This window comes from Gopherus flavomarginatus, chromosome 5 (assembly GCF_025201925.1).
Source record: "Gopherus flavomarginatus isolate rGopFla2 chromosome 5, rGopFla2.mat.asm, whole genome shotgun sequence".
Classification (NCBI taxonomy): domain Eukaryota; kingdom Metazoa; phylum Chordata; order Testudines; family Testudinidae; genus Gopherus; species Gopherus flavomarginatus.
The window spans coordinates 27,858,200-27,884,228 of record NC_066621.1 but is presented as its reverse complement, the minus strand read 5'-3'; the positions used below and the strand labels follow the sequence as shown (position 1 = coordinate 27,884,228).

General features: G+C 46.9%; 1 protein-coding gene across 11 annotated transcripts in view; it reads right to left on the bottom strand.

The window, feature by feature from the left end:
• LZTR1 (leucine zipper like transcription regulator 1) overlaps window positions 1-26,029 on the bottom strand; it is a 261,156-nt gene that overhangs the window by 5,797 nt on the left and 229,330 nt on the right. For 9 of the 11 annotated variants that reach the window (XR_007774752.1, XM_050956118.1, XM_050956121.1 and 6 more), the window contains 2 exons: window positions 20,461-20,566; window positions 14,388-14,468 (listed from right to left, as the gene is read on the bottom strand). The exons of 1 other annotated variant lie outside the window; for it this stretch is intronic. Coding sequence is in view for 9 of the 10 variants with exons in the window: in XM_050956118.1 (XP_050812075.1) it covers window positions 14,388-14,468; window positions 20,461-20,566 (187 nt within the window). In the remaining variant the exon portion in view is untranslated. The remainder of the gene's footprint in view (window positions 1-14,387; window positions 14,469-20,460; window positions 20,567-26,029) is intronic. One more of the 11 variants, XM_050956120.1, reaches the window with a different exon arrangement.

Genomic DNA, 26,029 nt, shown 5'->3' with positions numbered 1-26,029 from the left:
CAAGAGCAGGGCCATTGACGGATCTGATAAAAGCTTGGGGCCCTGAGATAGTAAAGTGGACTGATAAGACAGAAGAAGCATTTGCAGATTTAACGACAGCCCTATGCTGCCATCCAGTACTCATAGCCCCAGACTTCGAGAAGGAATTCATCCTACAAACAGATGCCTCGGAGGTAAAGGCTAGGAGTCATCCTTTCACAGATGGTTGGGTGTTCCTCCTTCCCTATCTTGTACCTCAGCCGGAAACTCCTCCTCAGGGAACAAAAGTACGCTGTCGTTGAAAAGGAATGTCTGGCGGTAAAATGGGCTATGGAGACTCTCCACTACTATCTGCTGGGGCGGCAGTTTACGCTCGTGATAGACCATGCCCCACTCCAGTGGATGCACAGAAACAAGGAGAAGAACGCAAGAGTGACTAGGTGGTTACTATCCCTGCAGCCCTTCCATTTCCGGGTACAGCATAGGGCTGGAAGCCAACACAGCAAGGCTGATGGCCTATCATGACAACACTGCCTCTCATCCCAAGTAGCCCAACCCCATGGTGTTGAGCAGGGGGGAAGGGGGGATATGTGATACAGCATGGCCAGACAATAAATGGAGAATATTTGGATATCTTTTTTTAATTGCTTAATAATATTTCCTCCTATCTTTGCAGGTCCAGTGTCTGTAATGAAGAAACAAAAGCATTTTGTGCATCTAGTATAACAGTGAAATGAAGCAGATGAATCAGGCCACTTCAGGAAAGAAATCAGTACTTAGCATTATATGTCCAAAATAAGGGGCAGTAGACAATGTGCAGGGGATGGAGGGATAGATCCCATTAACATTAGTGGGAATTAGGCACCTGCACTGAGGAGCATATTGCATTGAGATAGGATTAAGACCAAGGGCAAAGACACAGAACTATGTCAGAGTATAAACAAAAGAATTTTATTAGGCATTTGTACAAACCTGACATACACTGAGAGACTAATGTATAACCTTGCCCAAAATATTACAACAATATAGTCAGCTCTCCAGTTAATATTCTTTTTCTCTGATATTTTGAATAGGGAACAGCAATCCTTAACCTGTCAACAGAGCTGAAGGAGACTGTAATGGCCACATGTTCATATGATGCTGGGCAAAAAGTTACAAATCAAAATCTCCAAAACACAGCATAAACAACACAGCATTTGGACTTCTAGAAAGCCGCAGGTATTCTCCTTCCCCAGCACTCAGTCTTTCAATGATAATTTGATGAGCCTGTTCCTAGAATTAGGCAGTTTTTAATTTACAAAACCAGAATTAAAAGAAAAAAAATTAGCAACAATGACAGAAATTTAACAAAATGTCAGAACTCAAACATTTTCTGAAATGATGCATTTTGTTCATTTTTCTGGCCACAGTGCAACATTAGTTTCAAGTTACTTGTTACTGATCAGGTCTACCACAAGGAAGTCAAGACAAGATCCTCAGATTTGCAGGGCTATCTGCTTTATATCCACTCAAGACCATGACACTGCATTAAAATAAGACATTTTGCACAGCAGTAAACGCAACGAGACAAATACTCTGTAACTGCCAGAACCTATCTGTATAATCTCACTTCCAGATGGAAATGCAGAACATGGAATGATGAATCCATTAGGTTAATTCTAGCATAGATTACGTCTTTCCAGATTCTTCAATATTTCTGTATTCTTTTCAGAAATCATACATTTTAAATATTACTTGTATGCAGTGGTCAATTGTGTCATTTTAATCTTTTGTTTTTCCCCGATGCAGTTCAGTTTTTTGAATGGAAAGAATGCAAAGATGATAGAAACAAACCTTTTTTATTTTGGGTCTGACAGTACCTAGGTAGGTGTGCAAGTGAGGTGCACTTAGTGGACAGAAGGGACAGCTCAAGTGTTAGGGTGCCAGACTCACGTTCAGCTCTGTTTGTTTACAAATCCATATGTGAGGGTAAGTCCCTGAGGGCCAGATTTCCAAAGATATTTACGTACCTAAAGATGCATGTGGGCATCTAGGGCTAGATCCACAAAGGGACTTCAGTGTCTAACTGCCATTCTAGGGACTTAAATAAAATATGAGAGTGCCCTTGAGATTCTTACCCTCTACTCAGCTGCTGCCCAAAGTCTATAGGTACCTACGTTTTTGCTAATAAAATTTCCTATGTGCCTTAGTTTTTGCCAGTGGCATTTTCAAAAGCTCCTAAATAGATTTAGTGCCATTCACTTCAATGGGAGCGAGACGTCTAACATGCTCAGGCACATCTGAAAATCCCATTCTGTGTCTATCTGCACCTTAGGCACCTAAATACCTTCACATATCTGGTCCTTAGTCTCTCGGGGATAGATTGACAAAGGGACTTTTAGGCACACTGCCTCCCAGTAGAATCCTTAGTCTTGAGTCAGGTGCCCAGGCTCCCCATTCTATGCCTGGGGAGAGATACAGCTGAGTGAGGAGCCTTGCTAAGCCACTAAGCAGAAAAAGCCAAGTGCCTAGCTCTGAGCCTGAGGGGGGCGCCTAGCTGCATTTGGGATTCTCAGCTGTGAACCCTCTCTTGCAGCTACATGTCTTAGCTAGGTCAGCCCCTTCTCAGGAAAAAGGCACAAGAGAAACTAACCATAGCTGCCCACTGGCTGTAGCACTCAGCCCTGATGCAGGAGACCAGTTTTCAAACTGCCCTTATGCCTGATTCAGAGTAGGTTTGTGATCTTGATTTTTCCACATGCCAGGTGAGGTTATTCTGGAATGAGTGTGCTACAGCCTCTCCTGTTGGACATGTCCGCTTCATATAAATAATGAAATATTCATTGGAACAGGGACTTGTCCTAGGTCAGAGCCCTAGTCACTGAGTTACTGTCAAGCTCTTCCCTGCTTTCTCTGCTCCAATGAATCGTTAATTATTTAATACAAAGTAGAACAGCTTTAACAGGAGACACTAAGCAAGCCCCATCCAAGAGCAGGCAATAACTGAATGATTACGACATGCCCTTGCATGCGTGGGGCCTGGGTACAAGTCCATGATCCAGATCAGGCAGCGCAAGGATTTGTAAACAAGTCTTCTCTATCCCAACCGAGAGCTCCCAACTCTGGGCATTGTGTACATGCCCACAGAGTTACAAATGTCCTTTATGCTGTTTAGACATGCTCAGAGTCTGCCTACCAGATTGGGCAACGCCTCATTTGTGAATCCACCAGGGTTTAAGTGTGAGAGAGGGCTCTGAGCAGCTTGGTGATTTCAGTGATTTTGTGCATGCCTTCTGGCAGAAACTTAAGTGCCTGCAGTGTTAGGAAGTAGCTGAATGGGGTTGATGATCTCACTAGTATCTAAAAGTTGGACGTTGCCATCTGCAGTGGGAGTTACATACTTAATTCCCTTTGTGGATCTAGCTCTCTGTGCCCTTGTTTCCCATCTATGAACTGGAGTTTACAGTGCTTCCTTACCTCAGGAGAATGTTGGAAGGATAAACATAGTAAAGACTATAGGAGCTCAGATACTAACATGACAGGAGCCATATACATGTACCAGATTAGACATGTTGGCAATTCTTCGTTTGTAAGAGATGGTGGGAATTACAGCCTATGATGTAGATGATTTGCAATGTCTCATGTGACTGAATAGTCCAATCTGAGATTTGCATAATATTTGGCAGTTATTGCAAATGTCTGTATCTTGGTTGGGATCTGCTTCCTTTCTAAAGGCTCCTTTCTCTTCAAGCTGTAGGAGCCAGCTTCTGTCATGGACTTTGACATCTTGATGGAGACGATGGCGCCACTTGTTACTGTCACTTGCCAAGACTTTCCGTTGGTCAGAATCAGTTCCAAATTCCTTCATATCTTGCTTGCACGTGTCTTTATAGTGAAGCTTGGGGCGTCCTGTTGTTCTTGTTCCCTCCAATAGCTCCCTGTATAGCATGTCTTTGAGTATGCATCTGTTTTCCAACCTATTCAGATGGCTCAACCAGCGCAGTCGTCTTTGCTTGAGCAGGACTGTCACACTTGGTAACTTTGCCCTTTGAAGAACCTCTGCATTGGAGACTTTATCTTGCCATTTGGTGCTGAGTATGCAGCTCCTGATGAGCATAAGTTGTCCATGTTTCCCCACCATACGTAAGAATGCTGAGGATGCAGGCTTGGTACACTAGCATTTTGGTCTTGACAGTAAGCTTTGAGTTGTTTCATGCTCTTTTAGTTAGTCTGCTAAAGGTGGTGGCTGCCTTTCCAATGCAAACATTTCGTACTTCATCCAGTGAGAGGTTGGTGGCCACTGAAGAAGCTAAATAGCTGAACTTTTGGACTACTTCTAGCTGATTTACATTTAAGGTAATTGAAGGATCTTGTGGAACCCCCTGTCCTAATACAACCATTTTCTTGATGCTGATAGTGAGAGCAAATGCCTGACAGGCACTTGAACAGAGGTCCACGAGTTCTTGTAGTAGATCTTCATTGTGGGCTATGAGGGCATCATCATCAGTGAATAGAAGTTCTTTGATTAGCATCTTTTTGACTTTGGTCTTTGATTTAAGTTGGGATAGGTTGAAGAGTTTGCCATCTGATCTTGTGTGGAGATACACTCTGTCTTTCATGTCCTTAAACACACAGTTCAAGAGTACTGAGAAAAGAGTCCAAAGAACGTAGGGGCATTCTTACAACACATCCTTACTTCACTCCACTTTTCATCTCAAAACTGTCTGAAGTGGACCCATCAAACTGGACAGCTGCTCTCATTTTGTTGTGGAATCAACAAATAAGACTTAAGAGGGTTTTCTAGTATTGCAAATAGACCTATTCTGCTGACTGTGTCAAATGCTTTGGTTAGGTTCACAAAGGTTATGTACAATGCTAGGTTTTGCTCTCTGTACTTTTATTGGAGTTATTGCAGAGAAAATATCTTGTCTATAGTTGATCTTCCAGCCCTGAATCCACACTGTGATTCAGGGTAGACACTATTTTCCAGCTGCTGTAGGCACAGTAAGATGACTTTTGTGAAGGCTTTTCCTGCTACACTTAGTAGCAAGATACCTCTGTAGTTGTTGCATCACCCTTTTTGCCTTTATTTTTATACAAAGTGGTGATGTTTCTGTCACATCTCTCTTGTGGTACCTCACCCTCTTTCCAGCATTTAAGTAGCAGCTGATGAAGATATGGTAATAGGCTGCCTTTCCCATACTTGAGGATTTCCACTGGGATGCCATCTTTTCCAGGAGCCTTGCCGCTTGACAGCAAATCAATGGCCCTGCTTAGTCCTTCTACAGTGGGCTCCACATCTAGCTGTGGCATGATCTGTATTTGGTACAGTGATCTGCTGGTGATGTTTCTTTCTTGTGCATATAGCTCTGAATAGTGTACAACCCAACGAGAGAAGTGCTTACTTTTAACTATAATGATTTCACTGCTGTGCAATTTGAGAGGGGCAACCTTGTTGAGAGTAGTACCTAGAACTTTCTTCACACTGGCATACATGACTTTGAGGTTTCCTGTGTCTGAGGCTGTCTGTATTTCTTCACAAGAGCTTGATCCAGTAATGATCTGCACAGTGTCTTCTTGCTTGCTGCACCTCAGTTTCTGCATGTTGAAGTCTCACTTTGGTGCTCTCTATTGGCTTCCTGTTGTGTTCCAGATAGGCTGTGTTCTTAATGTTGATGAGAGGTAATAGTTCCACTTCATTTTCTTCAAACCAGTCCTTTTTTGATGGTCTCTTCCTCACAAATGTAGCTCAAGCTGTTTCATGGATTGTTGTTCTTAAATCTTCCCCAAATTCCTCTGCATTCTCTGGTAATGACTTCCCATGCATGCTAAGTTCAAAAGCATTCACAAACTCCTGGCATTTCCTCTGTTTTTTGGTGTTAATAGCATTAACTTTGGGCTTGCTCTTAGGTTTTGCTCTATGTAGTTTCTTGGCTGTAATCTTCACTTTGCTAAAAATCAAGGAGTGGTCAATGTCACAATCAGCGCTGTGGAAGTGTGAGTATTCTGCACTACGGGTAAATCTTTCCTCCTGACGATAACAAGATCTAATTGGTGCCAGTGGCCTGATTGCTGATGTCGCCATGATGCTTTGTGGCAATCTTTTTCTGTAAAATATGAATTGGAAATGCAGATTTGGTTTTGGGCGCAGAATTCAAGAAGTTGTTAGCCGTTCTCATTCATCTTGCCAATGCCAAAATGTCCTAGGCAATCTGGCCATGAGTTGTCTGCATTAAAGTTACCAAAGAGGAAAAGTTGCTCAGTTGATGGTATTCTTTTTACGACTTGATCCAAAGAGTTGTAAAATGTTGTAAAACGTATCCTTCTCCTCGGGGCTAGATTTGAGTGCTGGTGCATAGGCACTAATGTTCACAGAGCCGATGGTCTTCTGAAGTTTAAGTGAGATGATATGCTCTGACTTCCTGATCAGTGTCTCTAGGAGTTTTACCCGCTTGTTTTTCACAGCAAAACTGACACTGTGAAGACCTATTTTCTTTGCTGCTTTTACCTTGCCAAAAGAAGGTGTAATTGGCCTCTTGGACAGAACCAGCATCTGCAAGTCTTGTTTCCTGAAATGCTGAATGTCAACACCGAGTTTGTACAGTTCACAGTCTAGCAAAGCTGACTTCTGTATGCTGCTTGTGTATTGTAGGCTGTCATTGTCTGTCAATCCCAGACACACGGTCCTGACATTCCACCTTCCAAGCCAGAAAGTTCTTGGTTTCTTATTTTTGCCAGGTGCCAGATTTCAGTCTGCCTTTCAACTTTTGGTCTAGCCCTATGCACCGTGGCAGGTCAGCACCTAACTTTTTGGGGGCTGCTAGGGTTTGTGGTAGGTGGTGGCTGACCAATGGAACCAATGTGATTCTTCCCACCGTCGAAGATGACCCATGGCGCCCTCCTCTATGAGAGCTTATAACCCGTAATTGCTACCTTCCATGTTGTGTCCATGTTGCCAGCAAGGATGGAGTGTCCTTTCCATGTGATGTGGCTACAATAGCCTGGGTAGTTGATATGGAGGCGCTGCTTTGCCCATGTGTCAGCATCCCCCTCTTGACTTCACTGGTTTGAACCAAAGGAAGGATGGGAGTCGATACATTTGGAATCAGCTACGCTCCAGGAGTTGCCAGTGCAGAAGAGATCATCCATCTGCCTGCCTTTCAGGGCTTCACTCCTAGATTGGTTATCAGCCACAGCTGAAGGGCCCAATCTGTCTTGGGTGGATATCACTGGCAAAAACACTGAGTGAATTTGCTCATCCGCCTTTTGATGGCATTTCCTCCATTAAGAGTTCCACTACTCTCCTCAGGAGCTCATCAGCCCAAAGCAGTTGGTGCTTCCTGAGGTTTCTTGGTTTATTAACCACCGCCCAGCACTTGGCGGTGACCAGTACAGGTTGTACCGCTTATGGTCATAGTGGTCAGGGCCGTATCCAGGCACTAGCGCAGCAAGCAGGTGCTTGGGGAGGCCAACAGAAAGCAGCAGTATATCTGGGTATTCAGCGGCAATTCAGTGGCGGGTCTCTTGGTCCCTCTTGGAGGGAAGGACCTGCTGCCGAATTGCCACCGAATAATGAAGTGCCACCGATCGCGGCTTTTTTTTTCCACTGCTTGGGGCGGCAAAAACGCTGGATAGCGGTAGCAGGTTTTCAGTTCTGACCTGACCTCAGGTCATGAGCCCTACATTAGACATGAGCCCTGCAATTTGCATGTGGTATGTAGCTAAAGTATGCTTACCTAGCCACAGGCAAGTCAAACATGGGGGAAGGTATGTAAGCTTATGCTTGTTTGTATATGGAAAAATACGTATATGTTTAATGCTCATCTAGGTACTGAAAATCAAGCCTTTCTATCTAGTGTTATCAACCACAGCACCTATACTATCCTAGCTGAAAAACCTGCATTCCTGGAACTCATCCCTCAGATAAAGTTTGGCTAAGGCAATGACAAGATGCAATATCTGAGTGGAATGGGGAGTTAGGCATTGTGATGCGGAGCATTGCCATGCCTAACTTTTGGGCACCTAGACAATCACAGGGATTCACAGTGCCTGAATCAGGTGTCGATATGAGACATGAGGAGAGCTAGGTGCCTAAGAGCAGGATCCAAAAGCCAGCATGGTGATCCAGAAGCTGCTTCAGTTAGCCAATGGGAGATCATGAGGAGAAAGGTGTGTTTTAATCCCCACCCCTCTTACAATGTCAGGTGCTTAAGTCCATGCTGCAGGGAGGTGCCTATCTCTGCTAATGATTCACAGGCAGGAACCTTTTTCTGGACTCAGGAACCTAAGCTGTTTGTTTTGCAAGAAACACAGGAGGAGGGGCCCACCATGTAACTTTTGGCCCAGTGACTAGCATGCTCACCTGGGATGTGGGAAACACAGGGTCAATTCCCCCTTCATGCAGAGGATGATCTCCCACCTCTCAGGTGCAGGCGCTAACTCGGGGTCAGCAACCTTTTGGAAGTGGTGCCTAGTCTTCATTTATCACTCTGATTTAAAATGTATCACATGTGCCAGTAATACATTTGAATGTTTTTAGAAGGTCTCTTTTTATAAGTCTATAACAGGGGTCGGCAAACTTTCAGGACTGGTGTGCCGAATCTTCATTTATTCACTCTAATTTAAGGATTCGCGTGCCGGTAATACATTTTCATGTTTTTTTGAAGGTCTCTCTCTACAAGTCTAATATTAAATAACTAAACTAGTGTTGTATTGTAAAATAAACAAGGTTTTAAAATGTTTAAGATGCTTCATTTAAAATTAAATTAAAATGTTGATCTTATGCCGCTGGCCCGCTCAGCCCGCTGCTGGTCTGGGGTTCTGTTCATCTAGGTTGGCAGTGGGCTGAGTGGGGCCTGCGGCCGGGACCCCAGCTAGGAAGGGTCTGGCAGCCAGAGCCCCAGACTGGCAGCTGGCTGTGCAGAGCTAGCAGCCGGGACCCCAGACTGGCAGTGGGCTGAGTGGCTCAGCCCACTGCCGCTCAGGGGTTCCATCTGCCAGCTCCTGCCAGCTGGGATCCCAGTTGCTGGACCCGCTCAGCCCACTGCCAGTCTGAGGTCCTGGCCCTGCCCACATACAATGGGTACCTACCTTCTCCCTGGTTCTGGCCCATTCTCTTCCTCTCTCTGCACTGAGCTGAGGGTGGGAGTGGACCAAGCACAGGGCTGGGGGTGAAGGGTCTGGCCAGGAGCTAGAATGACAGAGGGGGCTCAGGGTTGGGGCACTTACCTGGGCAGCTCCCATTTGGTGTGAGGGGTGCAGGTGGGAATGTGAGTGGGGGTGCAAGAGCTCCCGTTTGGTGCTCAGGGTGGGGATGGGGATGTGCAGGGTGCATGGGATGTGGGGGGGGGGCTGGAGATGTGGGGGGTGCAAGAGTCAGGGCAGAGGGCTAGGCACATTTGAGAGGGGTGCAGGTGTCAGGGTAGGGGGGCTGCGTATGTGTGGTGGTGCCGGAGTCAGGGCTGGGGTCATGCGGGGGGGGCAAAGGAGTCAGCAGAGGGCTGGGTAGTACAGGGTTCAGGGCAGGGGCCTGGGGTGTGTGCGTGGGGGCAGGACTCAGGGCAGAGGGCTGGGTGACTGCCTCCCCCAGACCCCCCCCCGCTCCTTGTCCCGACTATCCCCTCCTGGGACCCCACCCCCTATCTAAGCCTCCCTGCCCCTTGTCCCCTGACTGCCCCCCTAGGACCCTACCCCCTACCTGTCCCATGACTGCCCCAACCCTTATCCACACCCCCGTACCCAGATAGAACCCCCTGGACTCCCATGCCTATCTAACCGTTCCCCGCACCCTGACAGGACCCCCAGAACTCTGGACCCATACAATGCCCTCCTGCTCCCCCAACCCCTCTCCACACCCCTACCTCCTGACAGCCCCCCCCAAACTCCCAACTCCCCCAACTCCTTGTCCCTTGACCATCTCCTCCAGAGACCCCTCCTCCCTAACTGCCTCCCCAGGACCCTCCTTGCTCCCTGTCCCCTGACTGCTCTGACCCCTATCCACCCCCCACCCCCTAACAGACTCCGGGGACTCCCATGTCCCATCCAACCCCCCCTGCTCCCTGACTGCCCCCTGCAGAGACCCCCACCCCTAACCACCCCCCCGGGATCCCACCCCCTCCATCCAACCCACCCTGCTCCCTATCCCCTTACTGCCCTCACCCCTTATCCAACTCCCCCCCCCAGGCCCCAGAGTACTGTACGCGGTGACATGGCTCATGGGGAAGGGGGGGAAGGCGGGGGAGGGGCCGGCGGCTTGCTGCGCTTGGCCTGGTGCTCTAGCCTGGGAGGGACCCTGAAGCTTGCCGCATCGGCAGGAATTTTAATGGCACACTGGGGTCCCGGCAGGCCCCAGCGTGCCATTAAAAATTGGCTCGTGTGCCATCTTTGGCACGCATGCCATAGGTTGCTGACCCCTGGTCTATAATATATAACTAAACTATTGTTGTATGTAAAGTAAATAAGGTTTTTAAAATATTTAACAATCTTCATTTAAAATTAAATTAAAATGCAGAGCCTCTCGGACAGGTGGCCAGGACCTGGGCAGTGTGAGTGCCACTGAAAATCAGCTTGCGTGCTGCCTTCAGCACGTGTGCCATAGGTTGCCTACCCCTGCTCTAACTACCGGGCTATGGGACATTTTGATATGGGCCTTCCTCAGTCTCTCCTGATAAAGCTATTCCACTCTGGATAAACAATTAAAGCATCACTAGAGCATGGGTCACCTCACCAGTGAGTGCCCTCCCTCCCTGGCCAATAACTCTTACATCCAGGTAACTCTCAATCCTTTCAGAACTCCTGTATTGCTACACACTCCCCTCCAGGCTGTGCATCACCCATTAGCAGATGCAGTATACTCCTCCCATTGTGTCCAGCCATCTCTGCTGCCTCTTCCTCCTGTGCCCAGACTCAAGATCTAAGTAGGTACTGCATGACTGTGCATGGGCTGGGGCCTTATGTTCCCTTATTCCGCCAGTCGTGCCAACTCTCAGGATATTATAAAGTCTGTAAGGGGTGGAGAAGTGAGGTAATAAGCAGCAAGAATGTGCATTGAAGAACAGCATGCTTGTTAGCTCCATGAGTTCTTTACCCAGGAAATGTGACCACTCCTCTGTAGGGAGGACTAGGGTTTGCAGGCTTGTTGGAAATAGTCTGTTTTAACAGAGGGACTCGAAGGAGGAGAAGGTGGAGGTCCTGCACAGCAGGTCAGGGAGGGGCCTGTGTGTGTAGGGAGCCACCTGCAGAAAGCCAGGGAGGAGGGAGTGGGGAAAGGATGCCAAGGACTTAGTGAATCAGGCAGTTTGAGCACAGTAATGATGGGGAGCAGAAAGATCTGTGGGCATATGTGGGAATCAGGCCTTAACGAGAAGACAAGGAGCTTGGTTTTGCTGTAGAAATGGAGAGGAAAGCCAGCCAAAGGATGAGGAGGGGCTTGATGCAATCAGAATGGCAGGCAAGGAAGGCATTTTGGATGGACATGGGTGTCAGGCAGGCCAGACAGGATGCTGTTGCAGAAGTTAAGGTGAGAGATGACAACAGCAAGAATGGAACTCTGTGGAATTCAAGGTGAGAATGGAGAGGGATGAGCAGGTTTTAGGCCTGTGAGGCAATCTAACAGGATTTAGTGATAGCTTCAATTTGGGGTGGAGTGGAGGGACAGAGAAGAGGAATCCAAAGTAATATGAGGGATGAGATACTGCAACAGGAAGAGAAAAGAGAAAGTAACCTTGACAGCAAAGGGAGGAAGGTTTCAGGAGAAAGGGAAGGAGCACAGTTTGTCATGTTGATTTTGCTGACACCTGGAAATTCAGGAAGGCAATCAGAAATAATGGACTGGGTAGAGCTTGGGAGTGGAGAAATGAATTTGTGAATCTTCACCAGAGAGGCAACAGCTAAAGTTGTGTAACCAGATGAAGTTGTACAGAGACAGGGAGCGAGAAGAGGAGGGGGCCAAGGATGTAGCTCTGACAGACCCTGAAAGAGAGACAGAGTCCACAAAGTAGCCACTGAAAGAGTGGTTGGGGGTATAAGATGAAAACCAGAAGAGCACCAAGTCCAAGGCATCGTCTACATGGGTAAATTGCATTGGTTTAAGTTAAATTAGTGTAACCTCCTATGTGGACACTCTTGTTCTAGTTTAATAGTGTCTCATTTTGGTTGAACTAAGGGCTTGGCTACACTTGCGAGTTACAGCACAATAAAGGAGCCCTGGGCGCACTGGCTCACTACCCGTTCACACTGGCAAGGCACGTAGAGCACTCTGACACCATGGCTACAGTGCTGCTGGTACTCCACCTCGGCGAGTGGAATAACATTTGCTGCGCCCTCGCTGGAGGACCGCGGCACCAGTGTGAACGAGGTGTTGCTTTACTGCACTCTGATTGACCTCCAGAAATGTCCCATAATTCCCTTAAGTCAAGTGGCCACTCCTGTCATTGTTTTGAACTCGCTGTAGGAATGTGGATATGCCCTTTCAAAGCTCCGTTTCTGACAGCTGGCTGCTTATCTGCTCTGGGACAAAGGAACCATTATTGAGGAATGCTGCTTGCTTTGAGTGAGTAGAGGAGGGGGAGGAGGTGGAGGGAGGTCTGCTGCTGTCTGAACTTACAAGACAGCATGCTGACATGTTCTCAGCCTCCCCAAAACCCACTTGCTCTCCCTCCACATACACACAACACACTCCCTGTCACGCTCCACCCCACCCCATGCATTTGAAAAGCATGGTGCAGCCACTTGCATGCTGGGATAGCTATCACAACGCACTGCTCTTTGTGGCGTTGCAAGAACTACTAATGTGGCCATACTAGTGCGCTTCCAGCTGAGACTGTAAACACTCAGCAGCATTTTCCCTGCTGCGGTCTCTGAAGGCTGGTTTAACTCCCAGCACTCTTCAATTGCAAGTGTAGCCATGCCCTAAGCCTGTTCCTCTTCAGTTTATTAGCATAAAAAGACACTCTTAAACTGAATAGTGTCCATATCAGGTTAATTGAATCTATTGAAATTCATACCATCAGTTAAACTGAGGAAACTTTATCATGTAAACAAGCCCTATTAAGCCAAGGAAGGAGAATCACTAGGAGGAGGGACTGGATCAACTGAGTTAATGGTGGTTTAAGACTAAGGAGGATGAGAGAGGCAGAGTGGTTTTGGGATTTGGCCAGGAAGAGGTCATCAGTGACTTTGCTGAGGGCATCCAGTGGAGGTACAGATGCCAGATTGTAGGGGATTAAGAATGAAGATGGAGATGATGAGACAAAAGAAGAAAACCACATGCTTCAGCAGCAAAAGTAAGGAGTGAGATGGGACAGCAGTTGGAGAAGAAGTGCAGGAGGGAATAAAGGATGTTTTTTAACAATAAAGGAGATGGTATGTTGGAGACAGAGTGGTTGAGAGGGAGGTAGAAGGATGAGGTCAGTGAGGGAGATCTACCTTTGAGAAAAAAGTAGGGCAAAGGTGCTGAGTGCGGGGTTAGAGAAAGAAAGCAGGAGACATATGCTGAGTTGAAGACTGGGATGTAGGGAGAGATGGTACAGGATGGGAACAAATGAGGGGGAGGGGTAGAAGTGGAAGCTTGTGCTGAATAGCATCTGGTTTCTCCTTAAAAAAAAAAAAAGAGAGAGATAAGATCTTCAGTGGAGAAGGGAAGTCAGTGCAAGACTAGAATCAAAGGTAGAGAAGAATTAGTGTGGTTTTCCATTCAAACTCCTTTTTTCATTTGCTTATAACTTTCTAAACTGTTCACCTTTCAGGCCAAGGTCTGCTCTGCCTCTGGGTGGTTGGAGTTCTTTGTTTGGACAGACAATGTATTGGATAACAATATTCCCATCAATAAGGGACCACATATCATATGACACAAACTAACAGGGCGATCTGAATTTCAGTCTTTTGACATTTTATCACTATTTTATACAATAATCCATATTTAAGTTTCACAAATATGGAGGCTGCAGAAGATCCAGCCCAGAACATAATTATATATTTTATGAAATCATGTAATATTACGCTTACCACTACCACATAGGCAGTACTTCCTTCACCAGAAAACTGAGCATCACATTTATGATTGCCAGAGAGAGAAGCTTGTACATTCAATACATGTCAAACATATCTTGTCATACATATCAGAACCCAGCACTGGTGTGACACAGAATGGCTAATATCTCAGAAAGAAAAGGATAATGGTGGGAGTACTGAATATCTGCTCTGTTTTGGTACATTTTCATGTTCCCTAAAAGCTGTTCTTTCAGATAAAAAAAAAAGAAAAGCAGGTATTGTCCCCAGTATGCCTGTCAGTGACAATGTCCAGTTATAAGCATAGCAATCTGTCCTGTGGAGCAAGAAGAATTAAATGAAGGACAAGATTAAGCTGCTCTCAGCCATGGTAGTTACAGAGGACAGCAGATTCCCAGAAACCCAGAGAAGATCCAACCAACCTTGGTGAATTGGTGAACAATGATATGTAGGCAGTGCTTCTTCATGTCCAGAGCCTGTGTCTTGTCAGCTGCCTCTAAAATCTAGAGCAGAACAAAGTTAAAACTCTCTTCTCTTTCTTCTTCTGATAAAAGTATAACTCACAGACAGGTGCTGATTTTATGCAGAGAAGATCATTTCCCTATACTTGAGGTTGCCACCAGCTTTCCATTCTGAACTGGATTTTGGATGTTGTGTGCGGTTCTTGTCAGAAGATAATTTTTATGGAAATCTAGAGATGATTCAGGCTATGCATAGAGCCAGATTGTCTCAGGTGCCAGAATGAGACTGGTGCAGGCAAAGGGAAAGCTATACCCTAGGCTGTGGGTTGGGAGCAATCAATGTAGGAGGGGGCACTGCTAACTTTATACCAACTGAGGATTCCCTCTACCAGGGAAATTCTTAGTTGGCTGGATTTTGGTTCTTTTGCACCACCTGGGCAGCAAAAAATGAGCAGGACCACAGCAGAGGATCTGGTCCCCATGATCTTTAGGAAAAAAAAGTTTATTTATAGTTGCCTCTATGCATTCACATTTGTGGGTTTGACACCCCCAATGATCTGCTGATGGAACTTCTACCAAATTGGGTCTGCATGAGCACCACCTACTGACACTGAAGTTCAATGTCTAAGCCTATACAAGGAAGTCCCGTACCCAGTCACCTTGGCTTCTTCTCCTATACCAAAGTATGATGAGAATTCTGAATGGAATGGGGACAGGAAGTGTCTCAAAGAATAACTTATCAGTTTATTCTTCCAGGTCCTCTGTGCATTCCCATTTGCAGGAGATTAGCGAGCAGAACCCCCAACCACACTAGACCCTTGCAGATGGAGTTGGCATACAGAATTTGCATTCTGATGGACTTTTGGGGATGCATTGAACAGATTGGTCTCCTTTTCGTAATGGTCTAGAATGAAGGGGAGCACTCTAGAACAATCCTTCAGCCATTGCCTAAGTGGAGCATATCTTCCACTTTGAACATAGCACATGTGTGTCACACGTTTTCTAGACTGAAGAATCTTTCTCACACTTGCAGAACAAGATAGGTCAGAATTGGTTAAGAATCTGTCAACTTGGCAGTCAGATGCAGGGATACTAGATCTGGATGGAGAATTCTCTTCCAGCCTGAGATAGCAGGTCAGGAGATAGCAGAACGTGACATGGTAGATCAAAGGAGGGTGCAACAGCATGGCATACCAGTGCTTTGAGACACTCTGGAGCAATGACAAGAGTTTTTACCTGCTTTCAGGGTACAAGGTATTGGCAGGAATGTATAAAGTTCTTGCTCCAATCCAGGAGGAATGTGACCCTGAGAGACTGCTTCTTCCTGACCATTGTTGAATAGAAAAGGTGACCCTTTCTGCCTTGATAGCAAAGTATTTTAGCACAGATGTTTACGTGCAGAAGAGATGGCAAGACAATGATGTTTCCAGAGACCACTCATGTTGGTCTAGTCGCCTTGGCCTGAATGCATGAAAGGAATTAGGTGCCCAAGTCCCTATTTTAGGTACCTAAGTCCCACTTTCAGCACCACGGTGATGCCCAACCCCCTGCCAAACCTTGCAAGTGCCTGAACTCACTTGGAGCTCAGGAATTTGCAGTAAAAGTTCCCTAGATGCCTATCTTACTGCCTGTGGGCAGATACACTGCTGCATAACCAGAGGTGTCCAGATGCCTAACTCCTGCCTACGTCCCGTGAGACTCAGAAAGAACCAGATAATTTGGCAAAGCTGATATTGCAAGGTTTGCAGAGTTTGACTGGTACTGTGAAATCTGTCCTCTGGCACCAACATATTGTCTACAGGTTAGTCTCAGACTAGGCCAATAAAAGTGATGCTCTTACAAGCGCACAATTCAACATGCCCCACTTGATTTTGAGCCCCAAAGTCTTGCAGGTCAGGACCAAAGAGCAGAAGAGCTCCTGCCATGATCTGGCTTTGAGAGTTTAGTTGTATAGATTTGGCAAAACATATATTCCTCTTTTCCTTGGGTGGGTTGCCACCACATCAGGTGGTCAGTAAACACTCTTAGTGCTGTATTGTAAAAACTTTTCTCCTATGCAAAACTTCATGCATTTCCTATGTGATTGTTTTATGTCTGTGAAAGTAGGTGTCCTTCAAATCAAGAATCATATATCAGGACTTGTCTGAGCACTAATTTGCAGGAAGCTGGGGTGAAAACATAGTGTGCAGCATGCTAGTGTGGGGTAAGTATCTGTAGGGATCCTGCTGACACACACTAAAATTTCCCTAATGCACTTTAATCTACTCTTGTTTCAAAGTGGGGTACATCAAAGTGTACCAGGGAACTTTTAGTGCACAGCGGCAGGGTCCACATGAATACTTAGTGAGTGGCATACTAGTGCAGGCTAGATTTTCACCCCAGCTTGCTGAGAACTCAATGTTCAGGTGGATACGCTTTCAGTCTCTTTGGAATAGGGAGGGGAATGACGAACCAGCAGGGGTTCTCAACCTTTTTCTTTCTGAGGCCCCCCCATCATGCTCAAAAAACTCCACGGTCCACCTGTGCCACAATTGTTTTTCTGCATATAAAAGCCAGGACCAGCATTAGGGGGTAGAAAGCAGGACAATTACCCAGGGTCCCCTACCATAAGGGGTCCCACAAAGCTTAGTTGCTCAGGCTTCGGCGTCAGCCCCAGGCGGTGGGGCTTGGGGCCCCGGACTTCAGCCCCATACAGTGGGGCTTTGTCTTTCTGCCTAGGGCCTCAGCAAGTCAAATGCTGGGCCTGCCTGACGGACCCCCTGAAACCAGCTCGTGGTCTTTGGTTGAGAACCACTGCCATAGTGATCATCCTCATTTTGAAGGTTCTGATCTGTCTCTTCAGTCTTCCGAGGTCTTGTATCAGGCAGAGGCCATCCATCTTCCTGGAGACCAAGGAGTACCTCAGGTAGAAACCCAGAACTCCTGGGGGGCCTCTTCTGTGGCTCATTTGGTCAGCGTAGGTTGACTTCCTCCCAGAATGAACTCTTGTGAGAAGGATCTGTGAAGGGGGGCCCGGTGAAGAACTGTATGGAGTAACCTTGATGCGTAGTCTTCAGTACCCAGCAGTCCGATGTGATTTCAGACTTGGCTTTGTAAAATCTCTAAAAGATGTGGAGGTGGTAGATGAAGAGAAGAGAGTGCAAGAAACTGGAATATGGCTCCCAACTGGGGTGGCAAACTTGAGGTCTGGAGACTAATGATACAATCACCACACCAATGTCGTCAGATGTCACTGGTGTGGTGCTCTGCTCTGTTCAATGTTGATAACAGTTGGATGCATGCGTATGTTCCCTGTGAGTGCTGCCCCGGCTCTGCGCTGATAGCTGACACAGCAGACCCTGAGAGAACCTCCAAAGACCACAGACTTCGATAAGGTACAAAGGCATCCAGCTAGGTTTATTGTCAAACAAAGCATAGCAATAGTTTCCCACAGACTCTACTGGACATACTACGAATATGTGCCCCCTGACAATTGGCCAGCTCAGTCAGTGGTGGAACTTACCACAGACCCCTAGACCAGACAAGACAACCCTTCACTCCTGACGTACAGAAGTGCAACCCCTCTATGTGTTAGGGTGCCACATCTCACTTTGTACATGTTGGTTCAAACAAAACAACTCTATCCTTCATGTTACCCTTCTCCCCTGTCTTTAGGATGGGTCAGCATGCTCCTTGTTATCTATGTGGAATGCACTAGTACCAGAATGTTCTGGTACCGTCCAGGCACATGTTTATATTACTAGTGCTTAGCACCTTTTAGGTAGGTGTATATTTGCAACATCAGCCTTCTTCTTGCCAGCTCCTGTGAGCAGGGCCTGCCTCTGGCTCACAGCTTAGCTTTGCTTTACGTTAGCAAAATCTTGACCATTACTTTAGTTCAAGCCTTAGGTCTCATACCGGCCCTCTGATACAAAGGTTTCTGTTTCAGGGCCTCATCTTACCACAAAAGCCTCTAAGATTTTGTTGATTTTTTCGGTAAAATGGCCTTAACTTTCAAATTCTGTATTCACACTTGTGATTCTGGGGTAAGGTCTGAGGACTTAATTCATGAATATCTCTGTGGCTGTGGCTCTGTTGCAAGGGGCAGAAGTGTCACAGGCTGCATGGGGGGGAATGACAGGCCATACTTCTGCCTCAGTGGCAAGATCCTTTGCTGCCTTACTCTGATCTTCAGGAATCAAATCCAGAACAATAGCATCCCAGAGGGTATACTGTTAGTGTCTTGTCGCTGCCTGGTAACTGGCAATACACATGGATCCCAACAAATATGATTTCCTACTAGGTGAGGAAATTCTGTGTCCAGGGAGCAGATTTAGTACCCTTTATCTTTCCTAATGCAGCAGAGATCACACAGTTCAAGTACCACCAAGTAGTGCCCTTAAAGCTTTGTGAAGCGAAGGCCACAGCAACATCTGTGAACTCCTGATATCATAGAAGACAGAGTGCTCTGTGGAACTGAAGAGGTGCATGAAGGCTGATGGTGATGGTTCACTCACAGGGGGCCTGAGTGAAGCCAAAGGGAGATCCTGGGCATCACTGATCAGGAATTCCAGAGATGAATCAGGAGAAAGTTCTAAAGCCAAACCGTGCACCAGTGAAGCAAAAATCCTGTATGGGGATTAGTTGACTAGTCTCGGGAAAAGTTGACAGATTACCAGGAACATGAACTGGGGAAGTCTTCAGCTGTTGCAGGGCCAATGACAACTAAAGAGCTGAGACCTTCTTCAAAATCAGCCCTGGGGAATTTCCATGAGATTGGTTATGATGCTTTCTTCTTTCCTTCCTCACTTCCCCAGAACCAGACCTATGCTTTCCTTCCTTTGTTTCTTCTGTGCAAATGGTGTATATCCCTAGGATGGTGCAGCCGGTGCCACAGAAGGATCTTCAATAGCTGAGGATGTTCTCTCAATAAAAGGGTCCAGAAACTAATACCATTTGAGGAGTCAAACTTATCTGCATCATCAATGTCAATGCAGATGAGAACGCCTGAGAATGCTTCACAGGAGAGGTCAGTGCTGCCTGAGGCACAAACCTGGCACTGGAACCCTTGTTAGAAGCCCAAGTTGAAGCGGGTGAAGAGGCTGGAGCCAGGTTCCAAGTCTTCACTCATTTAATAGTAGTGGGTTTTTGTGCCAAGGAGAGTCATTGTGGGCCGATTTTATTGCCTTGACAGCTGGGCCTGTGCTGTCACTGGTTTGAAAGACAGATAAGCCTTTAGACTCAATTGCTGATCATGGCATACTCTGGGGATGAATGTGATGGAGTATGAGCTTCATGAAACATACATGTCTGATTTCCGATAGACTGTCAGATAGACTTACAGCCTTTCTAGGGCTCTACTCCTCCCATCTCTGCATGTACCAACATCAGATCAATCTCCTACACTACTCTCTCTTTCTTTTAATTAAAGTGAATAAAAGAAAATTCAGATGGTAAAGATGGTCTACTAAATAATTAGGCAGAAAGTCACAGACAGCAAGGATCCTAATGCTTTGCACAGCAGAGAAGGAAATGAAGATATTGGGGTCTGCACTGCCTTATATAGATTCAGACATTGAGCACTGACATCGCTAGGAGGGCTTATGCAGCCCTACTGGATACAATTGTAGTAGAGGTTCCATGAACTTGAAGCCAGAGGATGTCAGACCTGCAAGTAGGGATGCACAGAAGCCTTTGAAGAACAACACAGGTAAAACTTTGTAAACATTTTAATACACTTTCCCCATTCACATCTGTATAACAGCTTGGCCTAGAAACATCAAATGTTTTATCTCACAATTCATCCCCATACTTTCAAATTTTGAATATTCTTGTTTACAAATTCTGTTTCAATTCCAATGCATTCTAATGCTTTTCCACCCAAAAATTATAGTACCCTACAATCTTAACTGCAGTTTAGCCAATTATTTCTGTCTGAGAATGTGAGTAAATCACAGACCTTTCTGGCTGGTATTGCTGGACCCTTTGAATTTCTTGAATATTTACTGTATTGAAGACTACCGTTGACAAATTAAAATGAATCAGTGATAATTACCTGGAGCACATTTTCCACTGTAACATTCATTTCCAGGTTCTGCTTGCAGTATGCTTGAAGTCTGTTGTTGTAGAAACCATAATAATAAGGGGCAGCAAAGAGGTAGCTATAAAGCTAGTCAAGGAGAACAAATTTGTGTTCCAAGTGGGTCATAATTAGGGCTCCGTGTCTGTCACGGGGGTTGCAGAAGTCATGGATTCCGTGACTTCTGCAGCGGCCAGCGTGGCTGACCTCAGGGACAGGGGCCAGCTGCTCAGATAGAACAAGAAGTAATGGACTTAATCTGCAGCAAGGGAGATTTACATTAAATATTAGGAAACACTTTCTAACTATAAGGGTAGTTCACCCTCTGCAATAGGCTTCCAAGAGAGGTTGCAGAATTCCCATCATTGGTGGTTTTTAGGAACATGTTGGACAAATACCAATCAGTGACGGTCTAGGTTTCTTGGTCCTGCCTCAGAGCAGGGAACTGGACTTGATGACTTCTCCAAGTCCCTTCCAGCACTACATTTCTATGACTCTATGGTGGTCCGTGCAAGCTCCCTCCAAAAATGTGCATAAAGTATTTCCCCTAGAGTTGCACAGCAAGATGGTTAGTCAGTGGACCTGTCCAACATACTGAGGCATGCATACTCTTTGTAAGACATTGTGAATGATAGCAATGGATCAAAAATATAGTGAGCAGGGAGTAAGTCCTGCATAATTGTGCTCACAAAGGGGATCTTGGCATTCCAATACTTAACTCCTAGGCACCTTGCCACAAAGTGGAATTCACAGCCCGAGTTAGGTGGTCAGGCTCCCCATGCATTGTATGGGGAGAGTTAAACACCTATGAACTGGATTCTCAGAAGCCAGCAACTGAGCAGGGAACTGCTTGAGCTGGCCAGGAGTGAAATGCAGAGGGCTTAGGGCCCAGATTCACAAAGGGATTTACATACCTAAGTGACAGACTGGAAGCATATACCTATCTCTGCTCAGGATTCTTAGCCTTGAACCCAAACCAAGTGAGCTTTTTCTCACAGAGAATTGAAGAGACACTATCCTCCACTCCATTTTAAAATGATAGGAATGAAGGGCTCTCAAGAGGCCATCAAGTCCAGCCTCCATTAGCCCACTGTACACACCTGGGAGTGTGAGAGACCTGTTTTCATAACCCTGCTCTGTCTGATTTGGAGCAGAGACTCGAACACAGGTTTCCTACACTCCTGGTGCTTGCTGTAAACACCAGGCTATCAGGTGTTGACTTGTTTACCCTTTTGTGTGGGTTCAGCATGCTTTGAGTGCATCAACCAGATCAGGCCCTGCACAAGTGAGATGGGCAGGAGAACGCCTACTTTGAGAATTCCACTGTGGCTTGGGTGTAAGAAAAGGTTACTTACTAACCTTCAAGATTCTTCAAGATGTGATGCAGACGTGTGAATTCCACTTAGGCGTGTGCGTAACCAGTGCATCAGAGGAAGAGAATTTTCCCTAGCAGTACCTGCAGAGGGGCAGCGCTCAAACCTCCTGGCCACAGCGCCATTCCAGGCTTTCGGAGGCAGTGACACCTGAACCCCAATCAGTTCCTTTGCAACGAACATCCCGAGACTAGACTCTGATGCAGAGGTGGTGGAGGGTGGGTCGTGGAATTCATGTCTGTATCACATCTAGAAGAACCAGTTACAATAAGTAATTGTTTCTTCTTCTTCAAATACATGCAGCAGAGTATTCCACTTACGTGATGCACAATATCTTCATTAATGATCTGGAGGATGGCATGGATTGTACCCTCAGCAAGTTTGAGGATGACACTAAATCATAAAATCAAAGAATATCAGGGTTGGAAGGGACCTCAGGAGGTCATCTAGTCCAACCCCCTGCTCAAAGCAGAACCAATCCCCAGACAGATTTTTACCCTGGTTCCCTAAATGGCCCCCTCAAGGATTGAACTCACAATTATGGGTTTAAGCAGGCCAATGCTCAAACCACCAACCCTACCTCCAGACCCCTAATCATTTTTGTTGCCCTCTGCTGGACTCATTCCAATTTTTCCACATCCTTCTTGTAGTGTGGGGCCCAAAACTGGACACAGTACTCCAGATGAGGCCTCACCAAAGTCGAATGGAGCGGAATGATGACATCCCTCGATCTGCTGGCAATGCCCCTACTTATATAGCCCAAAATGCCATTAGCCTTCTTGGCAACAAGGGCACACTGTTGACTCATATCCAGCTTCTTGTCTACTGCAGCTTAGGAAAAAACATGGGCACTGTGACAAAGTTCCTCCTCTACCTTGGTGGGTCCTGCACTTATTGGTGGATTTGCTCACCTCAGTGATCTTCCTCTCTGGTGGAACCCACAGTCTGGGTCAACTCCTCCTGTGTCTGATAAGGAGTTGCAAGGTTTGGGGGGAACCCGGGCCCGCCCACTACTCTGGGTTCCAGCCCAGGGCCCTGTGGATTGCAGCTGTCTATAGTGTCTCCTGTAACAGCTGCATGACAGCCACAAGTCCTTGGGCTACTTCCCCATGGCCTCCTCCAAACACCTTCTTTATCCCCACCACAGGACATTCCTCCTGGTGTCTGATAATGCTTGATTGTCTGATAATTCCTCAATCCTCCAGTAGCACACCCTCCCAGTCTCAGCTCCTCACCCACGCTTCCTCTCCTCTGGCTCCTCCTCACCTGACTGGAGTGAGCTCCTTTTTAAACCCAGGTGCCCTGATTAGCCTGCCTTGATTGGCTGCAGGTGATCTAATCAATGTAGTTATCTCCACTGCCTTCTAGAAAGATCTTAATTGGCCCCAGGTGCCTTGATTAACCTGGAGCAACTGCCATTTGGTTACCACGGTACTAGGGATTTGTTCAGCCTGGGGCTAACATACCTGTTCCTCAGTACTTTACTGTAGCCATCTGGCCTTGCCCCATCACATATCCCCCCTCTGCTCAACACCATAGGGTTGGGCAACTTGGGATACCAGTAAGTGTGCTCGTGAAAGACCATCAGCGTTGCCATGGTGGCATCCAGCCCTGTGCCGTATGCAGAACTGGAATGGTTGGAGGGATAAGAATCACCTGGTGACTACTGCATTCTTTTCCTTATTTCTCTGCATCCACTGGAGGGATGCATGGTCCGTCACAAGAGTAAATCGCCGGCCTAAGAGGTAATAATGCAGTGTCTCCATGGCCCATTTGACAGCAAGGCATTCTCTCTCGACTACTGAATACTTCTGTTCTCTTAGGAGCAGCTTTCTGCTTAGGTAGAGGATTGGGTGTTCTTCTTCTCCAATCATTTGTGACAGAACCGCCCCCAACCCCACCTCAGAAGCATCTGTCTGTAAAATAATTTTCTTGGCAAAGTCTGGGGCTATGAGTATGGGGTCATTACAGAGAGCCATCCGAAGCTCTAAAAATGCCCCCTTCAGGCATTTGGCTCCTCTTCCCAGGCTTCTCTGGCTATATCCAATATGCCTTGGGGGTTGCGCCCATATAGTAGTTCGAACGGAGAGAAACCTGTGGAGGCTTGTGGAACTTCTCAGATGGCGAACATGAGGTAAGGCAATAGGGTATCCCAGTCTTTCCCATCCCGGCTCACCACTTTCCTGATCATGGCCTTGAGGGTCCTATTGAACCTTTCCACAAGACCGTCTGTTTGTGGGTGGTATACAGAGGTCCGTAGGGCTTGTACATGGAGCAATGAACGGAGATCTTTCATCAGCTTGGACACAAAAGGTGTCCCTTGATCAGTCAGTATCTCCTTGGGTAGCCCAACCCGGGAAAAGATCTGTACTAGCTCCTTAGCTATTGTCTTGGAAGCTGTGTTGCGTAGGGGGACGGCTTCCGGGTATCGGGTTGCATAGTCTAGTACAACCGGCACATGTTGGTGGCCCCGAGCTGTCTTCTTTGGGGGCCCAATCAGATCCATGGCTATGCATTCAAATGGTACCTCTATTATTGGAAGAGGTATCAAAGGGGCCCGTAAGTGTGGGCAAGGGCTATGTAGCTGACACTCTGGACAAGAGGTGCAGTATCGCCTGACATCTTCATGTACTCCTTGCCAGAAGAACCTCCGCAGGATCCTGGCCTGGGTTTTCTCTACCCCTAAGTGTCCTCCAAACAGGTGACTGTGGGCGAGGCTCAATATGGCTTTTTGATGTTTTCGTGGCACCAGAAGTTGATGTATCTCCTGCTCCTGTATTTGCACCACACAGTACAAGAGATCTTTCTTCACTATAAAGTAGGGTCCTGGACCCCGGACCTTCCCCATCACTGGTATCCCATCTATCTCAGCCACCTCTTTCCTGATGTTATCATATCTAGGGTCCTCTGCCTGGTCTCATCTGAAAGTTTCTCTCCCAGGACTAACCTGCCTGAGCTCCCAGGGGCCGGCTTCTGCTTCTTCCAACGGCTTGTCGCCATCACGGCTGGAGCCAGCCTCTGGCTTACCTTCCGTGTTGGTAGTTTCTCTGGTGGCTGCTTGTGTCCATCTGCCTACTAGCGTGGTCTTCTGCTCTTGCTGCAGCCGTACTGCTTCTTGCTGGGCGGCTGCCTGGACACAGGTAGCCTCCTGCTGGGCCGCTGTGGCTTGTATCAGTGCTCGCACTATGTCATCCATTGTGGTGACAAAAAAAATTAACCCTCTCTCTCTCTTTTTTTAAAATCATCCTCCTTCTTCCGCTGTGCTGTGCACACCAAAAATCCCATGCCTGACACCAGTTGTGACAAAGTTCCTCCTCTACCTTGGTGGGTCCTGCGCTTATTAGCGGATTTGCTCACCTCGGTGATCTTCCCCTCTGGTGGAACCCACAGTCTGGGTCAACTCCTCCTGTGTCTGATAAGGAGTTGCGAGGTTTGGGGGGAACCCGGGCCTGCCCACTACTCTGGGTTCCAGCCCAGGGCCCTGTGGATTGCAGCTGTCTATAGTGCCTCCTGTAACAGCTGCATGACAGCTACATCTCCCTGGGCTACTTCCCCATGGCCTCCTCCAAACACCTTCTTTATCCTCACCACAGGACCTTCCTCCTGGTGTCTGATAATGCTTGATTGTCTGATAATTCCTCAGTCCTCCAGTAGCACACCCTCAGTCTCAGCTCCTTTTGCCTCTTGCTCCCAGCTCCTCACCTGCGCTTCCTCTCCTCTGGCTCCTCCTCGCCTGACTGGAGTGAGCTCTTTTAAACCCAGGTGCCCTAATTAGCCTGCCTTAATTGGCTGCAGGTGATCTAATCAATGTAGCTATCTCCACTGCCTTCTAGAAAGATCTTAATTGGCCCCAGGTGCCTTGATTAACCTGGAGCAACTGCCATTTGGTTACCACGGTACTAGGGATTTGTTTAGCCTGGGGCTAACATACCTGTTCCTCAGTACATTACTGTAGCCATCTGGCCTTGCCCCATCACAGTACATATGCCACCTGGTTCAAATAAAACTGGGAGACCACTTTAGACAAAAATATTGGGTGTGGCCATAAAGCACTTTGTCTTTGGAGAACCGTGTATAAGGAGGCTCTGCCATCAGAGCCTGCAACTCAGAGACTCCCCTTGCAGATGTTAGTGAAACCGGGAAAGCAGTTCTCTGACACAAAAGCTGAAAGG